The 20,303-nt window shown below is 44.3% G+C and overlaps 1 protein-coding gene across 6 annotated transcripts in view; it reads right to left on the reverse strand.

Annotated features, from left to right (window-relative positions):
• Positions 1 to 5,106, reverse strand: part of TSPAN12 (tetraspanin 12) — an 89,148-nt gene extending 84,042 nt beyond the window's left edge. For 2 of the 6 annotated variants that reach the window (XR_014516614.1, XM_083463740.1), the window contains exons 1-2: positions 4,860 to 5,106; positions 3,484 to 3,638 (exon numbers count right to left, since the gene is read on the reverse strand). Coding sequence is in view for 2 of the 6 variants with exons in the window: in XM_083463740.1 (XP_083319866.1) it covers positions 3,484 to 3,549 (66 nt within the window). In the remaining 4 variants the exon portion in view is untranslated. Of the gene's footprint in view, positions 1 to 3,483; positions 3,639 to 3,759; positions 4,045 to 4,859 lie in introns of those variants that run through there. The other 4 variants (XR_014516615.1, XM_083463741.1, XR_014516616.1 and 1 more) reach the window with 3 other exon arrangements.
• Positions 5,107 to 20,303: the final 15,197 nt, after the last annotated feature.

The following is a 20,303-nucleotide window of genomic DNA, read 5'->3' on the forward strand; positions in this document are numbered from 1 at the left end:
AGTGGCTGGGGAAACCCAGCCAGATGGGTGGGGTAAAAATAATAAAATAGCTTGTTGTTGTTGTTGTTATTTACCCGGCACCGCAACACCATCTGTGGAGGTATTTAAGTGGTGGGATGTAGAAAAGACCCTCTGAAGCCCATACCCTGCTCACTTCAAATAGAGACAGGCTTACAGTGGTGCCCCGCAAGACGAATGCCTCGCAAGACGAAAAACCCGCTAGACGAAAGGGTTTTCTGTTTTTCGATGCACTTCGCAAGACGAATTTCCCTATGGGCTTGCTTCGCAAGACGAAAACGTCTTGCAAGTCTTGCGATTTTTTTCGCTTCCCCCCCCTTTTTCTAAGCCGCTAAGCCGCTAATAGCCTTTTAGCCGCTAAGCCGCTAAGCCTTTAATAGCCGCTAAACCGCTAATAGCGCTAAGCCGCTAATAGGGTTGCTTCGCAAGACGAAAAAACCGCTAGGCGAAGAGACTCGCGGAACGGATTATTTTCGTCTTGCGAGGCACCACTGTACAATGCAGATTTAAGCAAATGGTAAGTTTGCAAGGGAGGCCATGATCTATTGGATTCCCCCATTTGGAGTTTATAGCTCGAAGCAGCATTCCGTTTCACCCCTGAAAACATACCAGAAGCCAGGGTAGACTTTGCAAGATGAGTACAATTATTGTCTCTGCAGGACTACCCTCTTCGCAATCTGACCACTGCATATGGGACCAGTGCTTTTCCCAAGAAGCCTCAACACACTGCAGTAATCTAACCTTACCGTGAAAAGAGCATGGATTAAGTGAGGCAAGATCGCATCTATATAAGAAGATGGAGCACCAAAGTAGGAAAAAGGTATTTGAAACCCTGGGTGTTGCCTGGGCCTCCAAAGATAAGGTAGGCTCTTATTTACTGAAGATTGGAAACTCCTTACAGACTTTTTGCGTGAAAAAGAAAATGAACTTGATACCTGGGTTTGAGGATTGAAGAAAAGATTGGTTTATAGAAATTAGAATTGTGGGGTGTTATCTTGGACTGGGTGCCTTCAACAATTTTCTATATATTGCTGACGGATGAAGAATCAGAAGTTCTCCTTTTCTCTTTTTGGTTTGTGTTGTTATTTAGGTTAGGTTTTTTTAATCTCTGATAAAAAAGATACTGGAAATTTGACAAAATAACATTTGTATTCTGTTTCAAACTATAATAAAATCTGTTTTTTTTAAAAAAACCAAATCTGAAAGCACATTCAACCTGCCAACCTAATCCCTCAGATCAATGCTAAAGTACAGTTCCCAAGATTCTTTGGGACTCTTTAAAATGATATGATACTCTTTAAAACAGGGGTCGGCAAAGTTTTTGTGGCTTGGGCCAGTTCACGGACGCCACGGTGAGCTGGAGTGTGTGTGCATGTGTGTGTGTGTGTGTGTGTGTGTGTGTGCGCACACGCATGCGCAAACACTATTTCCGGCGCTCCTTCCGGCGCGGAGGAGGCGTGCGCAGCTTCCCATTGGCTGAAGGAGCTTCCTGCAGCCAATGGGAAGCCAGCCAGCATCGCAGGAGGCGGTCCCCTCTCTGCTCCACGCCAGTTTAGCATGGCGCACAGGAGCCGAGTAGGCGGCAGGAGTCCCTGAGCGGGCAGTGGGGTCCATGGGCTGGTTAAATGACCCCCATGGGACGCTTGTGGCCCATGGGCCTTAGGTTGTCGACCCCTGCTTTAAAGGTATACTGCAGATGAGGCCTAAGAAACAAATCTTGGAGGGGTTATATAGAGAGGAACGAACTTGATTCTGAATGGCTTGGATTAACGAGCCCAGAATGAGGGGGACAAAGCTCCTATCCCAGAGATGTCCCCAAATGCCTCCCTTTTCTTTCTACCAAATAACTGAGTGCTTGTCATATGCTCCAATGGGAGAAATAAAGAACTACCGACGAATGAAAATATGGGGCTAGATGAATTCTCAGACAAAGGGCAAGAAACCTCGAGGAAGACGGAAATTGTGGTGGCTGGAAAAAACAACCAAAACGTAGTACGACATGAGGCAAGCACCTGAACTTCGCAAGACCAGATCTGGGTGACAACAGGTAAGACGTCAATGCAGCTTTATCAACCCATTATATAAAATAATTAGTAGTTGGTGTGCTCATGAAGAAAATACTCTGTTTTAACACACAACACTAAAAATCATTTTAGAAAAAGCATCACATCTGAATGCAAAGCCTATGTCAGCCCCAAAGATTGTGCCAGGCAGGTTTGAAGGGGGCACCAGCAACATGCAATCTGGTGGTTTCATCCTAAATAGGTGCCCCTTCCCCCCCCCCAATAATTTGTATTGTTTTCATATAAATACAAGAACAACATCAAACTACAGTTGCTTGTCCAGTGGTACATTCTCACTCAGTTTCGTATGGAGTACACAGTACACAAGTAACGCGTTTATTTATGCACTCTCAATTTAAGTATCCTCTCTGCAGAGATTCTTGTGTTGGGGAAGCCAGTCTTGGCCATGGATTTACATCCAGGGCAGCAGCCACCTAGAGGAGGGAGCTCAGAGCAGGTACCAGCACCTGTGGGTCCCTATCAGGATTCTAGGCGCCCAGCAGCTGCCTAAGGGTGCGAAAGCCACACACTGTAGGCCAGATTCTATTTGCATAAAATCAGTTGTGTTACTAGGAAAACACAGCGATGGAAAACCTGCATGCACCTTCTAATAATAATTCCACTTTTCCTCTGATGAATGAGCAGTCCCTGTCAAAGAGTAGGGATCTTGCAGCCATCCAGATGTTGTTGAGCTACAACTCTCATGATCCTTGACTATTGGTCATGCTGGCCAGGACCAATGTGAGTTGAGGAGGGCCACGGGTTCCCTATTCCTGCTCTAAAACATAAATTCATCATGGCTAGGTCGGCAGAGCCTTTTCAGGGGTGGCCACACACATCTTTGGAACCCCTTCCCCAAGGAAATCTGCAGGGCTGTATCGCTACTGGTTTTTAAGACAACTCTGAAGAAGCCTTTATTCTAGCCTGCATTTGGCTAACGGGCAGTATAAAAAAAGAGGTGTTAGCTGCTTCTAATTCTAATTTAAGTAGTGATTATTATTTCGTTTTTGTGGGAGATTCTTTTAATTTGTAAACTGCCTCGCCCTGTAAATTATTTGAATAGAATGCAATTTGTTGATGAGCAATATGGCTAACTGGTAACACTGGAAATAGGAAGGAGGGCATGAAAATGCCCTGCAAAAGCAGATTTGCATACTTTCCTCTTGACAACAAACTTTTCAGATGCAAGACGAAACCTAACATTACTTCCATGGCTATCCCACAGCCTTCATTTATTAATCTTTCCTTGATGCACAGGGCCGAGGTGCTATACATAAGGGAATTTTTTTTACCCTTGAAGAAGGAAAAAAAACAGAGGAGTAAGCCCAGGGAACCAATTTCCCTTTGGGGGCAATCTCTGGAAATGCTGGAGCCTCTCATCTGAGCAGGAGGAGGGACTCACCCAGAAAAGCAGGTTTAGAGCGTACAGCAGGCACCGCAAACACTTCACCGAGTCTTCTCTGGCCATTGTGAGCGCCTCTCCGCAGAAAGCCCCATCCTCAGACTCGCTACATCCTCTTACGAGCAGCCACCTCTGACACAGAAAATTGCAGCAATCTTCCAAAATAAAAAAAAAGAGGGAGGGAGAAAGGGAGGGGCAGGAAGAGAGGAAGGAAAAGGAAAATCATTTCACTGATGACAGTATAAGGAGAAAGCAAGCCAGGGGCGTGAAACCAACCGGGCGCCGCAGGACGGAGATGGAAAGTTCTCTTGCTGCAGCAGTCAACTTTGCAAACTTTTCTTTTCTTTTCTGCTGGCTGTATACGTTTCAACTGAAGTGTCATTTGAGCGTCAGAGGGGACAGAGAGGGGGAGAGGAACAGCAGCAGCAGGCGCTGGCTTTTTGCACTGCCCCGATGCAAAACCTCCTGGGAGGGAGGTCTCCTTTCGCCCTTGGCCTCCATTCACACGACGCACGCGGGGTGGCACCCTTCTGAAACCCCCTTGTTTACTGAAGCCACGAGGGCGGGCGGGCGGGCGCTCTCTGTGTGTCTCCCCACACGCACCCGCCTCCCGGAATCATTGCTCCGGTTAAGGCGCTTTGGCGGGGTGGGAAGAAGTTTCTCCTTTCATTACTCATTAACCACCTCGATGGCGGACCGACGGCAGGGCGCGAGAAAGGAGACCTCAACTCATAGCAGTGGAGTTCAGGATCGGAGAAGGGGGGCGCGTTCTTGGAGAGTGCAGACCCTTCTCTCTTTGAGCCCGCCTCTTCCAAAAAATAAAATAATTTTTTAAAAAATCATTTATTTGGGTTTTTTTGCAAATGGAAACGCCGTTCCCTGTTTTAGGATTCAGGGCAGACGACTGCTTCTGCCCTGGAACTGCTGCTGGGGTGACAGGGCGAGGATGTCAGAGTGGGGTACAGGGGTGCCAACTTGAATAAAATATTGGGGGGAGGCCAGGAAAGTCCCTCCGCGCATAATCGATCACAAGACGAGGGGGCGCACTATTTGAATGCCCATCACCTTTGGGGAGGCCCTGAAATATTTTAGGGGAGTGGGGTGCGGGTTGCAACAAGAGAAACGGGCGACCGAGCCATGACAGGGAAGCCTGGCGAAGGATCCGGCTGGAGCAAGGCGCAGGGAGCAGCCGCCGGGTTCCTCCTCCGTCTCCCACCCTCCCAGCTCCCGATCCCATGCCATGCCCTGAACAAGCAACGGGACAAGCAACGGTGGGCATGGACTCCATGTGCCCCTGCTGCTGCCCAAGCTACCCAAGGATCGCGGGGCAACGCTGGGAGTTGCGCCGGGGAGGAGAAGTTGGTGAACTTACTTACCACGCTCGCCGCGTGGGTTGCAGCTCCGCGATCTCCCCCCACAGCTGATCCCGACCAAGGTGCAAAAAGGAGAAAGAGAAAGTGCTCCGTTCTAAAGCCTCTCCAAACCTCGCCAGGTAAAGGAGGGCTGCTTAGGCAATAACTCTCGCCCAATCGCTCGGACTCCCACCTCCTTTCCCCTCGGGTGGCTCCACGAGAGGCAGCCGCCAGCTGCACAAGTGCTTGCCACGCATGCTCGGCAGGAACAGCAAGACCGGGCTTCTGTAGGGTCTTAGAGACCACGGCTGCCCCGCCGGCTCCTGGGGCGAGGAGAGCGGCATCCCTGGTGATCTGGGCGTGATGCGATGCCGTATTTCTTAGGAACCCCCCCCCCCAAATGGTTGAGATGCTTTTAGAGAAACCCCAAAATTCATTCATAAAGCAGTAACATAAATCTCCATTGCTACATATTGGGTAAGGAAATCAGCCCTGAGTGCTCACTGGAAGGACAGATCGTGAAGCTGAAGCTCCAATACTTTGGCCACCTCATGAGAAGAGAAGACTCCCTGGAAAAGACCCTGATGCTGGGAAAGATGGAGGGCACAAGGAGAAGGGAATGACAGAGGTCATGTCCACTACTGAGTGGACATGTATAGGATTATGAATGCCTTTCTTTGAAAAAAGTTTTAAAAATAAATAAATATTGGTTTACATGCCTTGCCTCTTTTTTCTGTTGTGCAGCCTTTCTTACAAGGTTGAGCTTTTTTTTCTTACAAAAACACGCCAACAAAACGTGATTTTTCAATTGACACACACACACAAAACAACAACACAAAAACACTTCTGTAGTAGTATGCAGTACAGTAGTGTGCATGCATAAAATGTTTTGCTAATTTTAATTAAGCATGCAAGGATTATGCACCATAAATAGCTTTTCTTATTTTCCCAGACTTTGGGGTTCTTTCAGTAAGTTATGAACTGTGATTGGGGAGAAAATATATTAGCAAAAGGATGAGCAACAGCAGAATGCCCTGGAAGAGATCCTTGTTCTAAAACAGTGCTCTGCTTTCTAACAGAATAACAAGTCCAATATGGTCAGTTAAGGGTTAGGTCATTGTCTCCTGATCAATACAGATCTAGTGTTTCGGAGAGAGAGGGCCTGAAAGCTGGTAGAAGATAACACCCTTAGCTTGAAGGACATCAGAAATGCTGAATGCCAGTGTGGTGTAGTGGTTAAGAGCAGTAGTCACATAATCTGGTGAGCCGGGTTCGCGTCTCCGCTCCTCCACATGCAGCTGCTGGGTGACCTTGGTCTAGTCACACTTCTCTGAAGTCTCTCAGCCCCACTCACCTCACAGAGTGTTTATTGTGGGGGAGGAAGGGAAAGGAGACTGTTAGCTGCTTTGAGACTCCTGAAGGGGAGTGAAAGGCGGGATATCAAATCCAAACTCTTCTCTTCTTCTTCTGAATGGCTGTCCTGTTGGGATACCTTCTGACTTCTGCTTCCACTTTCTCTCTGCTTGTATATTTGTCAATAAAGCAATTGTCACTGCAGGCACCTTAAATTTCCTATACACCTTGCATGCAAATACTAATTGATGCATGACACATACGCATGCATATACTATTCAGTGCAAATATGATGCAGATGGGAGTAATGGTTGCAGATTCAGGCCCATTCCCCGCCTTCTACCGCGTGTGTCATCAGCAATAAGATTTTATTATGCTTGTTCTAAAGAGTTGATAAAGCGGTAAAGCTTTATATTCGTTTTATGTCTTCTCGCATCAACAAAGCTATAATAACTAGAATACAGGAGATCAAGCTTCCTTTGGCTTTCTCCATCTATTTTATCATTCTTATTATTTGTTAAATTTCTATACCACACTTCATCCTAGGACCACAGGGTGGTTTATAACATAAAACCACAAAAATACATAACATAATAGCAAACAAAACAATACCCCCACACACAGTTTAAAAGGCCATAGGTTGTTTAATTAGGCTGGAGAAGAGGGACATTTTTGCCTGATGTCTGAAGATATGTAATGAAGGCACCAGGCGAACCTCCCTGGGGAGAGCATTCCATAAATGGAGCCACCACAGAAAAGGCCCGTTCTTGTGTTGCCACCCTCTGGACCTCTCATGGAGGGGCTGGGACACATAAGGAAGGGCCTCAGGTGATGATTGCAGGGTCTGGGTCAGTTCATATGGGAAGAGGTGATCCATGAGGTACTGTATTACAACCCAGAGCTGTTTAAGGCTTTATAGTTCAAAGACTACATAGCTTTTAGAAGACATCTGAAGACAACCCTGTATCAGGAAGCTTTTAATGTTTGGGGTTCTTATTATATTTTTATATGTGTTGGAAGCCACCCAGAGTAGCTGGGCCGACCCAGCCAGATGGGCAAGGTATAAATGAAATGAAATAATAATAACAACTATTATTATTATTATTATTATTATTATTATTATTATTATTATTATTATACCAGCACTTTGAGTTGAGCCCGGAACCTAATTGGCAGCCAGTGCAGTCGGGCCACATTTGCTCCGGTATTTCCCGAAAAGGGATCTTTTTGAAACCACCTTGATGGCATTGAAATCCTGCACTTGATTTTGTATATGTTTTTAAGCAGGGTCATGAGCATTTAAACATTAATGTTGAATATCCTGAAGCTTTGGATACACATACACAGTGCAATCCTATATATTTCCTATATATACTATACTATATATAATCCTATACTATATATACAATCCTCTATATCCTATACTATAAGAGGGTGGTGCTGTGGTCTAAACCACTGAGCCTCTTGGGCTTGCAGATCGGAAGGTTGGCAGTTCGAATCCACATGACGGGGTGAGCTCCCATTGCTCTGTCCCAGCTCCTGCCAACCTAGCAGTTCGAAAGCACACCAGTGCAAGTAGATAAATAGGTACGGCTGCAGCAGGAAGGTAAACGGCATTTCCATGCACTCTGGTACTTGTCACGGTGTCCCGCTGTGCCAGAAGCAGTTTAGTCATGCTGACCACATGACCCAGAAATCTGTCTGTGGACAAAGGCCGGCTCCCTCAGCCTGAAAGCGAGATGAGCGCCGCAATCCCATAGTCACCTTTAACCATCCAGGGGTCCTTTGCATTTTACCTTTTACATCTATCTACTCAGAAGCGAGCCCCACTGAATGTGTGCAGAGCCTCAGTCTAAAAGAGGTGAGAATGTGCTTCGTGATCGTTCTATTATTTCTCCCTCGTTTAAGTGATGGATTGCGGAGCATACATTGGACACAAAGCATGAGCAAGCACTTCTGGCAAGAAGGCAGCCTTGACATATGAGTGTTTGGCAGGCTCTGCAGCCTTAATGAACAGTCCCCGAGGAGCGCTTCTTTCTGCTGGACTGTCAACTTCCGTGAAATTTCCATGACACTGAAAATGGAAAAGAATCAGGGAGAACGTTCCCATGGAAGTAAAGCAATGTAGTGTAACCGGAAGTGTTAGCCATTCTGAAAATTCTGAAAGTCCTTTTCAATTATGCTCTGTTTGGAAACAAGCCGAAAACACGCCGGAGGGAAATAAGTACTTTTAAGGGGGGGGTACCACTTATAAATGCATAAATCCTCCACAAATCTGGAGTGGAGTTCTAATTTGGTTGGATGGCACCTTGTACAGTGGTACCTCAGGTTACATACGCTTCAGGTTACATACGCTTCAGGTTACAGACTCCGCTAACCCAGAAATAGTACCTCGGGTTAAGAACTTTGCTTCAGGATGGGAACAGAAAGTGTGCTCTGGCGGCACAGCAGCAGCAGGAGGCCCCATTAGCTAAAGTGGTGCTTCAGGTTAAGAACAGTTTCAGGTTAAGAACGGACCTCCGGAATGAATTAAGTACTTAACCCGAGGTACCACTGTATGTCTCCTTCCAGCAACCTGGACCATATCAGTGAGGCTGAGAAGGGGGTCAACACAGGACCTTTTGGTTACTCTTATGGAACTTCTATGTTGGCATGGCACTTCACAGCAGAGTGTTTATAGTCCAATATGAGTATTATACGCCTCCTTCCGGCAACTCTTACAGCCAAGCTGGTGCCAAAGTATAGCTCTTGAAATATACTTGGAGTCCTGTAGTGATTTCATGCTCTTTATTGCAGCTTGTAAAACAGTGATTGACTTGTCCCCCAAACCTCAGGACAATGAGTCCAGTCTGATTGGCTGATTCTGCTTCTCTCCTGGAGCCTGATTGGTCTTTTCCTACAGGCCAATCAGTTGTTGCATTCTACAACCCTATCAGCCTAATAGGCCAATTAACTTCCTCCTGGAGCCTGACTGGTCTTTTCCTGCAAGCCAATCAGTTGTTGCATTCAAGGATCCTACTTGCCTATTGTTCTAGGATCCAAGCTTAGTACATAACAGCTCTATTTTCCTTTGGACTACATCAGTGAGACTGAGAGTCATCGTGTCATCGGGGCAGCTTAGGACCTCCACACAAACTGCCCAGGCTTGCGCCCCAGAGAGGTCACTTCGGTGCTGCTTACCCGGAGGCAAACTTCACTGTCTCTCGGGACAGATGGATGCCAACAACAGCTTTAAAATTATTTTGAAACAATTTAAAATCAAAGTGATTGAAAAGAGAAAATATAATGTTTGCTCTAACACTACCGACGTTTGTGTATATTATATTTGCTGCAGGGATACCTCTAAATATTTCTCTTCGGTCTGGGGACCCAACTCCTGCATGCTTGATGTCAGGAAACTCCCCATGGATCAAGCATGGGGTTAACTGGGAATCTGGATCCCAGAAGAAGCAGAGAAGAGTTAGTCTACTGCTCACACACTAAAGGTATAAAAGGGGGGGTAAAGTACCCCTGGACAGTTAAGTCCAGTCAAAGGTGACTGTGGGGTTGTTGCGCTCATTGCGCTTTCAGACCGAGGGAGCCGGCGTTTGTCCACAGACAGCTTTCTGGGTTATGTGACCAGCATGACTAAACTGCTTCTGGTGCAACGGGACACCGTGGCGGAAACCAGAGCGCACGGAAACGACATTTACCTTCATGCCGCAGCAGTACCTATTTATCTACTTGCACTGGCGTGCTTTCGAACTGCTAGGTTGGCAGGAGCTGGGACAGAGCAATGGGAGCTCACCCCGTCATGGCGTGCTTTCGAACTGCTAGGTTGGCAGGAGCTGGGACAGAGCAATGGGAGCTCACCCCGTCATGGGGATTCGAACCGCTGACCTTCTGATCAGCAAGCTCAAGAGGCTCAGTGGTTTAGACCACAGCGCCACCCACGTCCCACACTAGGGCTGTCCAACTCCCTTCATCCCTGACCATGATGCCTGAGGCTGATGGAAGTTATAGAGCTCAACCTCATCTGGAGTCTAACCACATATGCATTAGAGTTACTGTGAGAATGTGAGCAGGGGATTTGTTGCAGAGCTGAGCACCCCTGCTCAGATTGTAAGCAGAACTGAAGTGGGCACTCTTTGCCAGGCACCTGTGCCATGCTGATTCTGCATGTACCAGTGCTGTGAACATTTCCTGTTATCAGCTGCTTCCTTCTCCCCCTCTCTCTTTCCCAGGGCGAAGACACTTTCCTAGAGGAAGGAGAAGGGGGCAAAGTGGCAGAAGCACTGTGTACAACCCCAGGGAGACATCTTTCCTCACAGGGGACCAAGACTTCACTGCAAATGCCAGGATTCCTGGAGAGAACCGACAATCTGTGTCTCAGTTCCTGCTGCAGCCTCTCTTCCCACCAGGGACTTGGGCTTGAAGCCCTTGGTAGGAAAAGGCACTCTCTGTGAGTCTTCCACCTCTTCTGCTTCAAATTCTCTTTTCTCAAGCCTTCCTCTTGGGCATAGCCGGCCAATTGGTGCCAAAGAAGGACAGAACTTTTCTTATGTATGCAACAACAGCAGCAAGAATATTAATTGCAAAGTACTGGAAGACACAAGATCTACCCACACTGGAAGAATGGCAGATGAAGGTGATGGAATACATGGAATTGGCAGAAATGACTGGCAGAATCCGAGATCAGGGAGAAGAGGAGGTGGAAGAAGACTGGAAGAAATTTAAAGACTACCTGCAGAAATACTGTAAAATCAATGAATGTTGAAGTGATGTTGGACTGAAAATAAGCGGTATTGGCAAAAAGTCGAATAAGAATATGTAAATGTGGAGTGATAATGGTTGGAAATATATAGTGATAAAAGGTTAAGATAATAAGTAAAGATAAATGATAGAGGGTAAGGATTTGCTGAACTAACTATGTGAATTGGAATACAGAAAAGGGGGGTGTGAGGAGGTCAGGAAATAAGTAATTGAAAGATATGACATGAAAATATAGACTGTTTTTCTCTTTTTTATTTATTTTTTTCTTCATTGTCTATTTTTGTATTTTTTCTCTTTCTTTTTTATTATTGTTATGTTTCTTTACTTTTTTATTTATAATTTTGTAATTTTTACTGTCTGGAAAAGCTTAATAAATATTATTTATAAAAAAAACAAATTCTCTTTTCTCAATTACACTCCCCCCTCCTTTTTTTTTGCCTTGAGAAGCAGATGCGTTCGCACTCTCTTCCTCTCTGCCCTGCCTCAAGTGTAATGAATGCCTGAAGAGCACTAGAATCTCTAGGCTGGAGTGACGTGAACAGCTGGGCGTACACACGGAACCATGCAAATTTCAATTTGGAAAACATATCTTAGTTTTGGGTTGTTTTGCCTCGGAAAACAGAACTAGCGATGGGTGGCTCTTGCCTTTTCCCTTGTATAGTCACCGTCGTTACTCAGCAAAGAAAATTCGCTGCATTTTCATTTCTTGTTAATCTCTTATCTCTCTTTCAGGAATTTATGCAGAAGATTTCAGTATACTGAAAGCTTAAGGGAGCCTCCCTGGAGGAAACTTTGACATGGGAAAGGGAAGACCTGGGAAATGACGGTCATGGAAAAGATCTTTGAATGTCTGCACTTTGGCTTTTAAACCCTCTGGTCCTCCGGCCTTGCCTCTGATCACTAGAGTTCTTTCTGTTGACTTGGTGCCTTTTTAAGGCCAAGATTTCTCCCGAGCTGAACCATAATGAAATGATGAGCCTGCTAGGAGTATATTGTTTATCATGAGCCTTCGATCTCATTCCTGCAGTGTTTGGATGCTTTGTATAACTCTGTGGCATGCTTCACTTTCAACCGTCTCCTCAGCTTGCATCACAGTGCTATGTATAACGTACTTGGGTTCTATCTTTACAGGATCAAAGGGGAGATTGCTGTGCTTTATAGACCAAGATAGATTTTAAGGAGTTGCTGAAGTAATTCCTGGTTAAATGGCTCTGATGAATTTCTTTGAACTTATCTCAGCACCGCCCTGCTGAACGTGTCCTAGATGTACGGAAGGCTATGTCGAATCGGGAAAGTATGACTGATCTCTCTGGTGTTCTGTCACCTGGAAGCAACTTAGTTTGGACTACGTAGCTCAAAAAAGGAGAGCTAAACTGAGTCAATCGCTGTGATTCGTTGGTTTGAACTTCAGAACCAAATTGGAGGAATACTTCCCATTGCATCAAGGGAGTTGTGATGAATGCCATGTAAGGAATTCAGAACCAGTGACATGTGGACCACAGGAACTAGGGTGGTCTCCTCAATGTTCCCGGCAAATTGGAGTATTAAAATATTAAAGCCTGGTGCCTCCTTCTCAAAGCCCAGGAAGATTCTACCTGACTTAGGGAGGGAGGCACGATGCTCTGACAGGTCAAAGAGCCCTACACCACCTTCCCAAAGGCCCAACAAGCTTCTGCCAAGGCACGCAATATCAGCCCCTCAATCGCCATTGCGAGATGGCATCTCTTGGCCCTAACTACAGTAACTGTTCCCCTACAAAAAAATTCACCGCACACCGCTAACCATCAGTTAGAGGACTTCCTCCAGCCCTGGGACCTAATCTAGCCCCCGTATGGAAGCAGCCATGAATTCCAGACCCATCTTGCCTAGCTCAAGTAAAAGCTATGATTGGTGAGTTGTGGGGAAGATCAAAGGGGCAGAAAGGGTAGGGAAGCCATGAAAAACTGTTTGCAATGGATCCAATGGGTGCCTAGCTGGGTTGCACTGCTTTGCCAAGAGTATTCTGTACAAACAGGTATTTTTGGAATGGCAAGGAGAGGGTGCTGTTTATCTGCTATGATGGAAAATTTGCACTGCAGGAACCAGGAGCAGTGTGTCCTGTTTTGCCGCTTGAGCCAAACAAGTAGTGTTGCGCCGCTCTGCAGCGCCACTGCCAGACCGCTCACCTCCACCGGCATGATTCTTCCTAGCTCAGCTGGTAGAGCAAAAGACTTTTAATCTCAGGGTCGTGGGTTTGAAACTCAAGCTGGGCAAAAGATTACTGCCTTGCTGGGGGTTGAGCTACATGACCCTTGTGGTTGTCCCTTCCTGTTTTTCATCTTAAAAAGCAGAGACATCACCTTGCGACAAAGGTCCGTATAGTTAAAGCTATGGTTTTCCCAGTAGTGATGTATGGAAGTGAGAGCTGGACCATAAAGAAGGCTGATTGCTGAAGAATCGATGCTTTTGAATTATGATGCTGGGGGAGACTCTTGAGAGTCCCATGGACTGCTAGAAGATCAAACCTCTCCATTCTGAAGGAAATCAGCCCTGAGTGCTCACTGGAAGGACAGATCGTGAAGCTGAGGCTCCGATACTTTGGCCACCTCATGAGAAGAGAAGACTCCCTGGAAAAGACTGTGATGTTGGGAATGATTGAGGGCACAAGGAGAAGGGGACGATAGAGGACGAGATGGTTGGACAGTGTTCTCAAAGCTACTAACATGAGTTTGACCAAACTGCGGGAGGCAGTGAAAGACAGAGGTGCCTGGCGTGCTCTGGTCCATGGGGTCATGAAGAGTCGGACATAACTAAACAACAACTGTTTTATGACACTGCACTGCTGGCACCAGCAGAGAAGCAGCTCTGGCATCTGTACCAATTCCCAGTGAGATCTCACTGGAAATTTCGCAAGATCTTCAGCGCACCTTGACATTTCAGTGAGATCTCGCTGGAAATCAGCACCGGGGCCGACACAGCTTTTCCACTAGTGATGGAATGGCAGGGCATGTCAGGTGACGATGGGGTGCTGCCTCTGGGCTTCTGCCATCTGAGGTGCTTCATGGATAGGCTTCCTTGTGAGGAACTGAAGCAAACATACTTTTCTTAGGCATGATGGTTTTACATGGCGTTATTGCTGTGAATGTACATTCAAACATGTGAATAACTGGTTGGATCCTGAAATGTAGTGTTCTTAAAAGGTTGCACCATTATCCTCCAACTACCCCAGCATCTGAGTGAGCTCTGTATGTGTACATCTGTCCTGCAGTGTTCAAATTGCAGGTTACTTTGCTCCCCAAACCAGAGTCCTTTCTGTTGGGGATAATTCAGACTTAAATTCCCAGGTGTCGAAAAAGGTTATTAATGTATGCTACTACTGCAGCTCGTGTTTTGTTAGCCCAAAAATGGAAAACGAGCGAGGTCCCGACCAAAGAAGAGTGGCAACTTAAGTTGACAGAATATGGACAACTTGAAGACTTAACATATAGAATAAGAGAACAGGAAGAACATATGTTTAGAGGAGATTGGAAAATGTTTATTGAATATATGGGAAATAACTGTGTACAGCTGAAAACGCTGGCAGCATTAAGATAAATTCAACAGTGTAAATAAGTTATGATGGATGTAATAATGGAATACTGAATGGTATAGTTTCTGTAAAATATGAAGGGATTTGTGATATGTAAAATGAACCAAGGAAAGAGAAGAAGGGAAGTCATTGATCTCTTAAGGATATAAAAATGAGTACTTTAAATTGTAAAACAGATATATATATATATATATATATATATGTGTGTGTGTGTGTGTGTGTGTGTGTGTGTGTGTGTGTTACCTAAAGCATTTCTCCTTCCTTCATATACTTACCCAGGCTTTGAGATCAACCTTGGAGTCCCTTCACTGTCAAATGACACATATATACTCTACTGCCAAATGGGATGCATAAATCTCGTGGGGGGAAATGTCCAAATGTTCTCACATTTCTTTTCTTTATGCTCACGTCATTATATTGGCAGCTCAGATAAGGATAGTGCGAATCCTTAATTCTGTGCAAAGCAATGACTTGTCTTTCCATTGTGGAAACAGTATGCCTTTGGCTGACCCTAGTGTATGCATGACTCAGTGGTAAATTCCAAATAGTAATCAGCAAAATGTGTATATCTTTGAAATACAGCAAGGTTTCCAGGACTAAGATAACTACCAAGATTTTACTCCAATATAACAGCAGCAGCAACAACAATTTATTTGGACCCCATCCATCTGACTGGGTTGCCCCAGCCACTCTGGGCGGCTTCCAACATATATAAAAGCATAATAAAACATCAAACATTAAAAACTTCCCAATACAGGGCTGCCTTCAGATGTCTTCTGAAAGTTGCATAGTTCTTTATCTCCTCAACATCTGATGGGAGGGCGTTCCACAGGGTGGGCGCCACTGCTGAGAAGGCCCTCTGCCTGGATATCTGTATTTTCACTTCTTGCTGTGAGGGAACCACCAGAAGGCCCTCAGAGCTGGATCTCAAAAGAAGTGTGCAGCGGGCAATTCCACAACTCCACGCGGCCCTGATTTCTGCCCCCACATCTCCAACATGTCAAGGACAAAAATAATTTGTGGTGGAGCCTCTGTGGTGTCCGATATGTCGACATTCATTTTCGTTGCATAAGACATACGATCAGATCAAAGGAGGATCTTTCAGTAGATAAGAATGCTCTGGGCCAGGGCTTCGGTTGAACGAGGCATTCCAACGATCCATTTCACTCTTCAGAAAGGTATGATATATTCACCTTAAAGCTGTCTAAGAACCAGCTGTATAAAGAGGACACTGGCTTTGGCAAGCCAGGGAACCCAAGCAGATCTTCCAAGGAATTTTGGTGGAGCTGTAGCCTTATTAGACTTTACCGACTGGTGGGCTCTGCGTTGCTCCCGGACAGGAGGAAGGAAGTCAAGTGACACCGAGGATTGGTTCAGAGAAAGAGTTCTTTATTTCTGCTCTCCGGAACAGCAGAAAGGCACCTGCGTGGTCAGTCCACAGCAAGTCCAAAGAAATGAGAAGTTTCATGCAGTATATATATCCTCCAGGCACCCTCTCCCCCTTCCCCAGGAATCCAGCCACGTCAGCTTGTACACGCAGGTTGACATCACAGATGTTCCTGCTCCGGTACTCTTAACCATAAAAGGGTATTCCTTCCTATAGTTCTGACCATAAAAGGATATTCCTTCCTGTACTTCTGACCATAAAAGGATCTTCCTGTTCCTACTCTTATCTTGGAGCAAGAGGTCACCATCTCCAGGAACACACTCTGACATTGTTCCCAGACTAGGTCTGTGCGTCTTTGTGGTCAGGATATAACATAAGGCACAGACGTGTCTTCCCTGTTCTACTGGTACAGTCAAGGCCATCCTTGCCGTCACAAACTGATAAAGGAGAGGGCTCTGAGCACTTGTCTATACAGCCAGGTTTTTGTTTATACATTGACTCAGAGCTCAAGTTAATGGATTTTAGCTAAGGAAAATAGGGGTTTTGGTGCCTATTTCAAACTGCCTGCACAGTCAGTTTTGGGTTTGGGAAACCCATTCCTTCAGAGCAGATGCTGCCCTGTTAGCAGGTCTCCAAAATGGATGTGAGGTGCTTAAGTTGAGAAAGTGACAATTAGCTCTCTTTGCTAAGCCAATTCCAGTTGTAATTCTTCTTTATTCAAAAGTTGGTCCAGAGTCATCAGCTGGCATATGCATGTAGATCAGCTCCAGCTCAAGTTATGAGTGTCTTCCAGCCAAGCCAAGTGGCATAAATGGTCAAAGGCACAACTATTTGTAAGATGCAAAGCTGACCTGAATCACATATTAGCCTCCACATGTCTATTCTTTCTTATGTCTATGGCGGATTTCTTGATTCCATTTATAATCACCTCTAATCACCAAGCATTGGAGAAGGTAACAGTCTTGTTTAATTTAAACACACACACACACACACACACACACACACACACACACACTTTAAATTTATTTTAAAACACAGCAAATTTAACATGTACAAATAAAATTCTCCATTCCGATCCCCTGCCATTCAAAAATGCTTTCCAAGTCTTTTCTGCAATGCTTTTAGGAACAAGATTTAAAGATGAATCAATACAATCAGCTTTCTTTCTTTGGGGAAATGTTTAAATACTCTTATTTAAAGGATATCACAGCATGCCCGATACTTCACAGTTATTGGAAAAAGGAAATTGATCCACCTTAAAGCTCGCCAAGAACATTGCAACACAAATACATCACATGGTTTGAGGTAGAGCAAAAAACCCAGCTATGTTATTTGCTGCTTGAACTTACGTATATTTACTCAAAAATCCACAGAGTTCAATGGGACGTATTCCCAAGTAAATATGCGTAAGACACAGGCAAATATATATTCAGAGGTAGCTTCCAGATGTTTTGGACTCCACTTCCCATCATGGTCATTGGTCAGGATTGATGGGAGTTGTAATCCACAATATCTGGACTGAACTATCCCAGCAGTACAAGTAAATTGAAACCAAAAGATAAAAAAATGTTGTGGAATACAGATAATTATACGCAGCAAAAGGAGCAGCTGGTACGTTCATGTCTGTTATATGATATGAAAACTCCATTGTGTGTTGCTATTTTCTTTCTGTTTACTGAAGCAGCAAATGATAGTAATTTTCTGATTATAAGGCATGTATAGCCAAGCTGTATTGATATTGCTTTTGGGAGTGGGGAGTGGGAATCCCTTATTTTTAAAAAAAGAAAAAAAAACCCTAAGAAATTCATAGGGATTAGTTTCCAGGAAAATTTCAAGCTTGTATTTATACAGATTTTTTAAATCCCTATTAAACTGAAGGTTTTATAGCTTTGATATTTCACACTTTGATAAGATTATACAAAAGGCAGGAGCAATTTTAAAATGAAGTTGGAGTGTTGTTCTCTTTAATTCCCAAATGCAATGGGAATTAAACAGTTTTCTATTCTGCTTTCTGTGCATAAGAACTTACCCTCTGGAAATGTATTTTTAAACTCCAGCTTTAAACAGCCAGACCCTGATTTGTAATGTGTCGTGAATTTTTTTACACATTTAAAAGTGAGGCTCCCTTTCTAAAGCCACATTATAGCTGCAAAAGCATTACTTACGACTTCCACTGAAAAAAGAAAATCACAAAAAACCCCGAACTGCCATGCTGGAAACGCTGGTGTTGTTAACCAAGTGCAAATGTCAGTAATTTTAAATCCCCTTGGCCTAATTATATATAACGGAGATCGCCAACTGGAAGCTTAAGGCCGTATAATTTCAGAGAATTTGAATCTGATCCCTCGTCTCCTCGCCAAATTTAATCAGGCTGTGGTGAAAGAAAAACAATAATCTCATTCGGTCTCACTTTAGAAGAAATTGCTTCTAAAGTTGTGAAAGCCAAAAGACACTCCACACTTTAATATGATATCTCTTAGGGAAGGGGAGTAAAAGTGGAGACTCCATTTTGGGCCGCCATATTTTTTTATGCTGCCTTCTCTTGCCAAGTCCTAGGAGGCATTATTATTATTATTATTATTATTATTATTATTATTATTATTAGAATGGGAGAGAAAGGATGAGCAAGTAAAATCCCCAATGATACATTGGGCAATAGACATTGGTCATAATATAGACATGGAAGCATGGGAATGATTGTGGAATTTACATCATGTTATGCAGAGTCATTCTCGACTGGACTTATCTGTCAGGGGTCCTTTACCTTTTTACCTTTATAAGGGACGCGGATGGCACTGTGGTGCAAACCACTGAGCCTTGGGCTTGCAGATCGGAAGGTCGGCTGTTCAAATCCCCATGACGGGTGAGCTCCCATTGTTTGGTCCCTGCTCCTGCCAACCTAGCAGTTCAAAAGCACGCCAAAGTGCAAGTAGATAAATAGGTACCACTCTGGTGGGAAGGTAAACGGCATTTCTGTGTGCTGCTCTGGTTTCACCAGAAGCAGCTTAGTCATGCTGGCCACGTGACCCGGAAAAACTGTCTGTGGACAAACGTCGGCTCCCTCGGCCAGTAAAGCAAGATGAGTGCCGCAACCCCAGAGTCGTTCGCAACTGGACTTAACTGTCAGAGGTCCTTTACCTTTTTACCTTTATGGTCAAAGAGAAAATTATATGAAAATGATATATTGATGGCATCTAACACCGAGTAAATTGGCAAAAAAATGTATAAATCTAAATCAAATAAGTGCTGGAAATGTAAAGAGAAAGAAAGTTCTTTTTATCATATGTGGTGGTCTTGTAGCAAGGTTAAGGCATACTGGGAAATGATATATAATGAAATGAAAAGGATGTTTAAAATAACATTTGTAAAAAAACAAACAAACCAAAAGCTTTTCTTTTGGGAATTATAGGAACAGAACTACCTAAACTGTATAGAAACTGATTCATGTATGCCACTACAGTGGCAAGAATGTTACTTGTCCAAAAATGGAAAGAAGCAGAAGTCCCAGCAAAGGAAGAATGGATACAAAAACTTATGGAATATGAAGAAATGGCAAAACCAGAAAAATAAGAAATCAAGATAACAAACTTTTTAAAAGAATGGAAACGGTTTATTGAATATTTACAGATAAACTGTAAACAGATAAGAATATTGGCAGGATTATTGTAATAACCTGCAGTTTCAAAAGAGTATATATTTAGAGTAGATGAATAAATGAGCAAATTAAGTTAATTTCGATATGCAGAAGATATTAAAAATAAATTTAAGGAACTGCAGAAAGAGGGGGAAGGAAGTCAAGCTCTGAAATGTCAAAATGATTGTAAAATTAATAAAATGTATAAACTTGGAAAGTATAAATCTATTTTTTTAAAACGAGGCATGAAAGGTGCTGCTTCCCACCTGCCATAGGAAGGGGTGTGTGGTGGGTGTGGTGTGACCCAGGTGTCATCACATTTTTGAATCATGGCCCTGACTGATAATCTACTGAGCCTGTATTACAATGTCTCACTGTATGTAAGAGGAGGAAATCTAAATGTGCAATAAAATACAGTGGTACCTTGGGTTACATACTCTTCAGGTTACATACATTTCAGGTTACACACTCCACTAAGCCAGAAATAGTGCTTCAGGTTAAGAACTTTGCTTCAGGATAAGAACAGAAATCGGGCTCCAGCAGCACGGCAGCAGCAGGAGGCACCACTAGCTAAAGTGGTGCTTCAGGTTAAGAACAGTTTCAGCTTAAGAACGGACCTCTGGAACGAATTAAGTACTTAACCCAAGGTAGCACCGTACATTTCTGGCCCACTCTGTGGGACATTGTGTCTGCTGAGAATGTTGACCATTCACAATATACAAATTGCAGTGGTACCTCAGGTTAAGTACTTAATTCGTTCCGGAGGTCCGTTCT

The sequence above is a fragment of the Podarcis liolepis genome, assembly GCF_965112155.1.
Source record: "Podarcis liolepis genome assembly, chromosome: 10".
In the NCBI taxonomy this organism is placed as follows: Eukaryota; Metazoa; Chordata; class Lepidosauria; order Squamata; family Lacertidae; genus Podarcis; species Podarcis liolepis.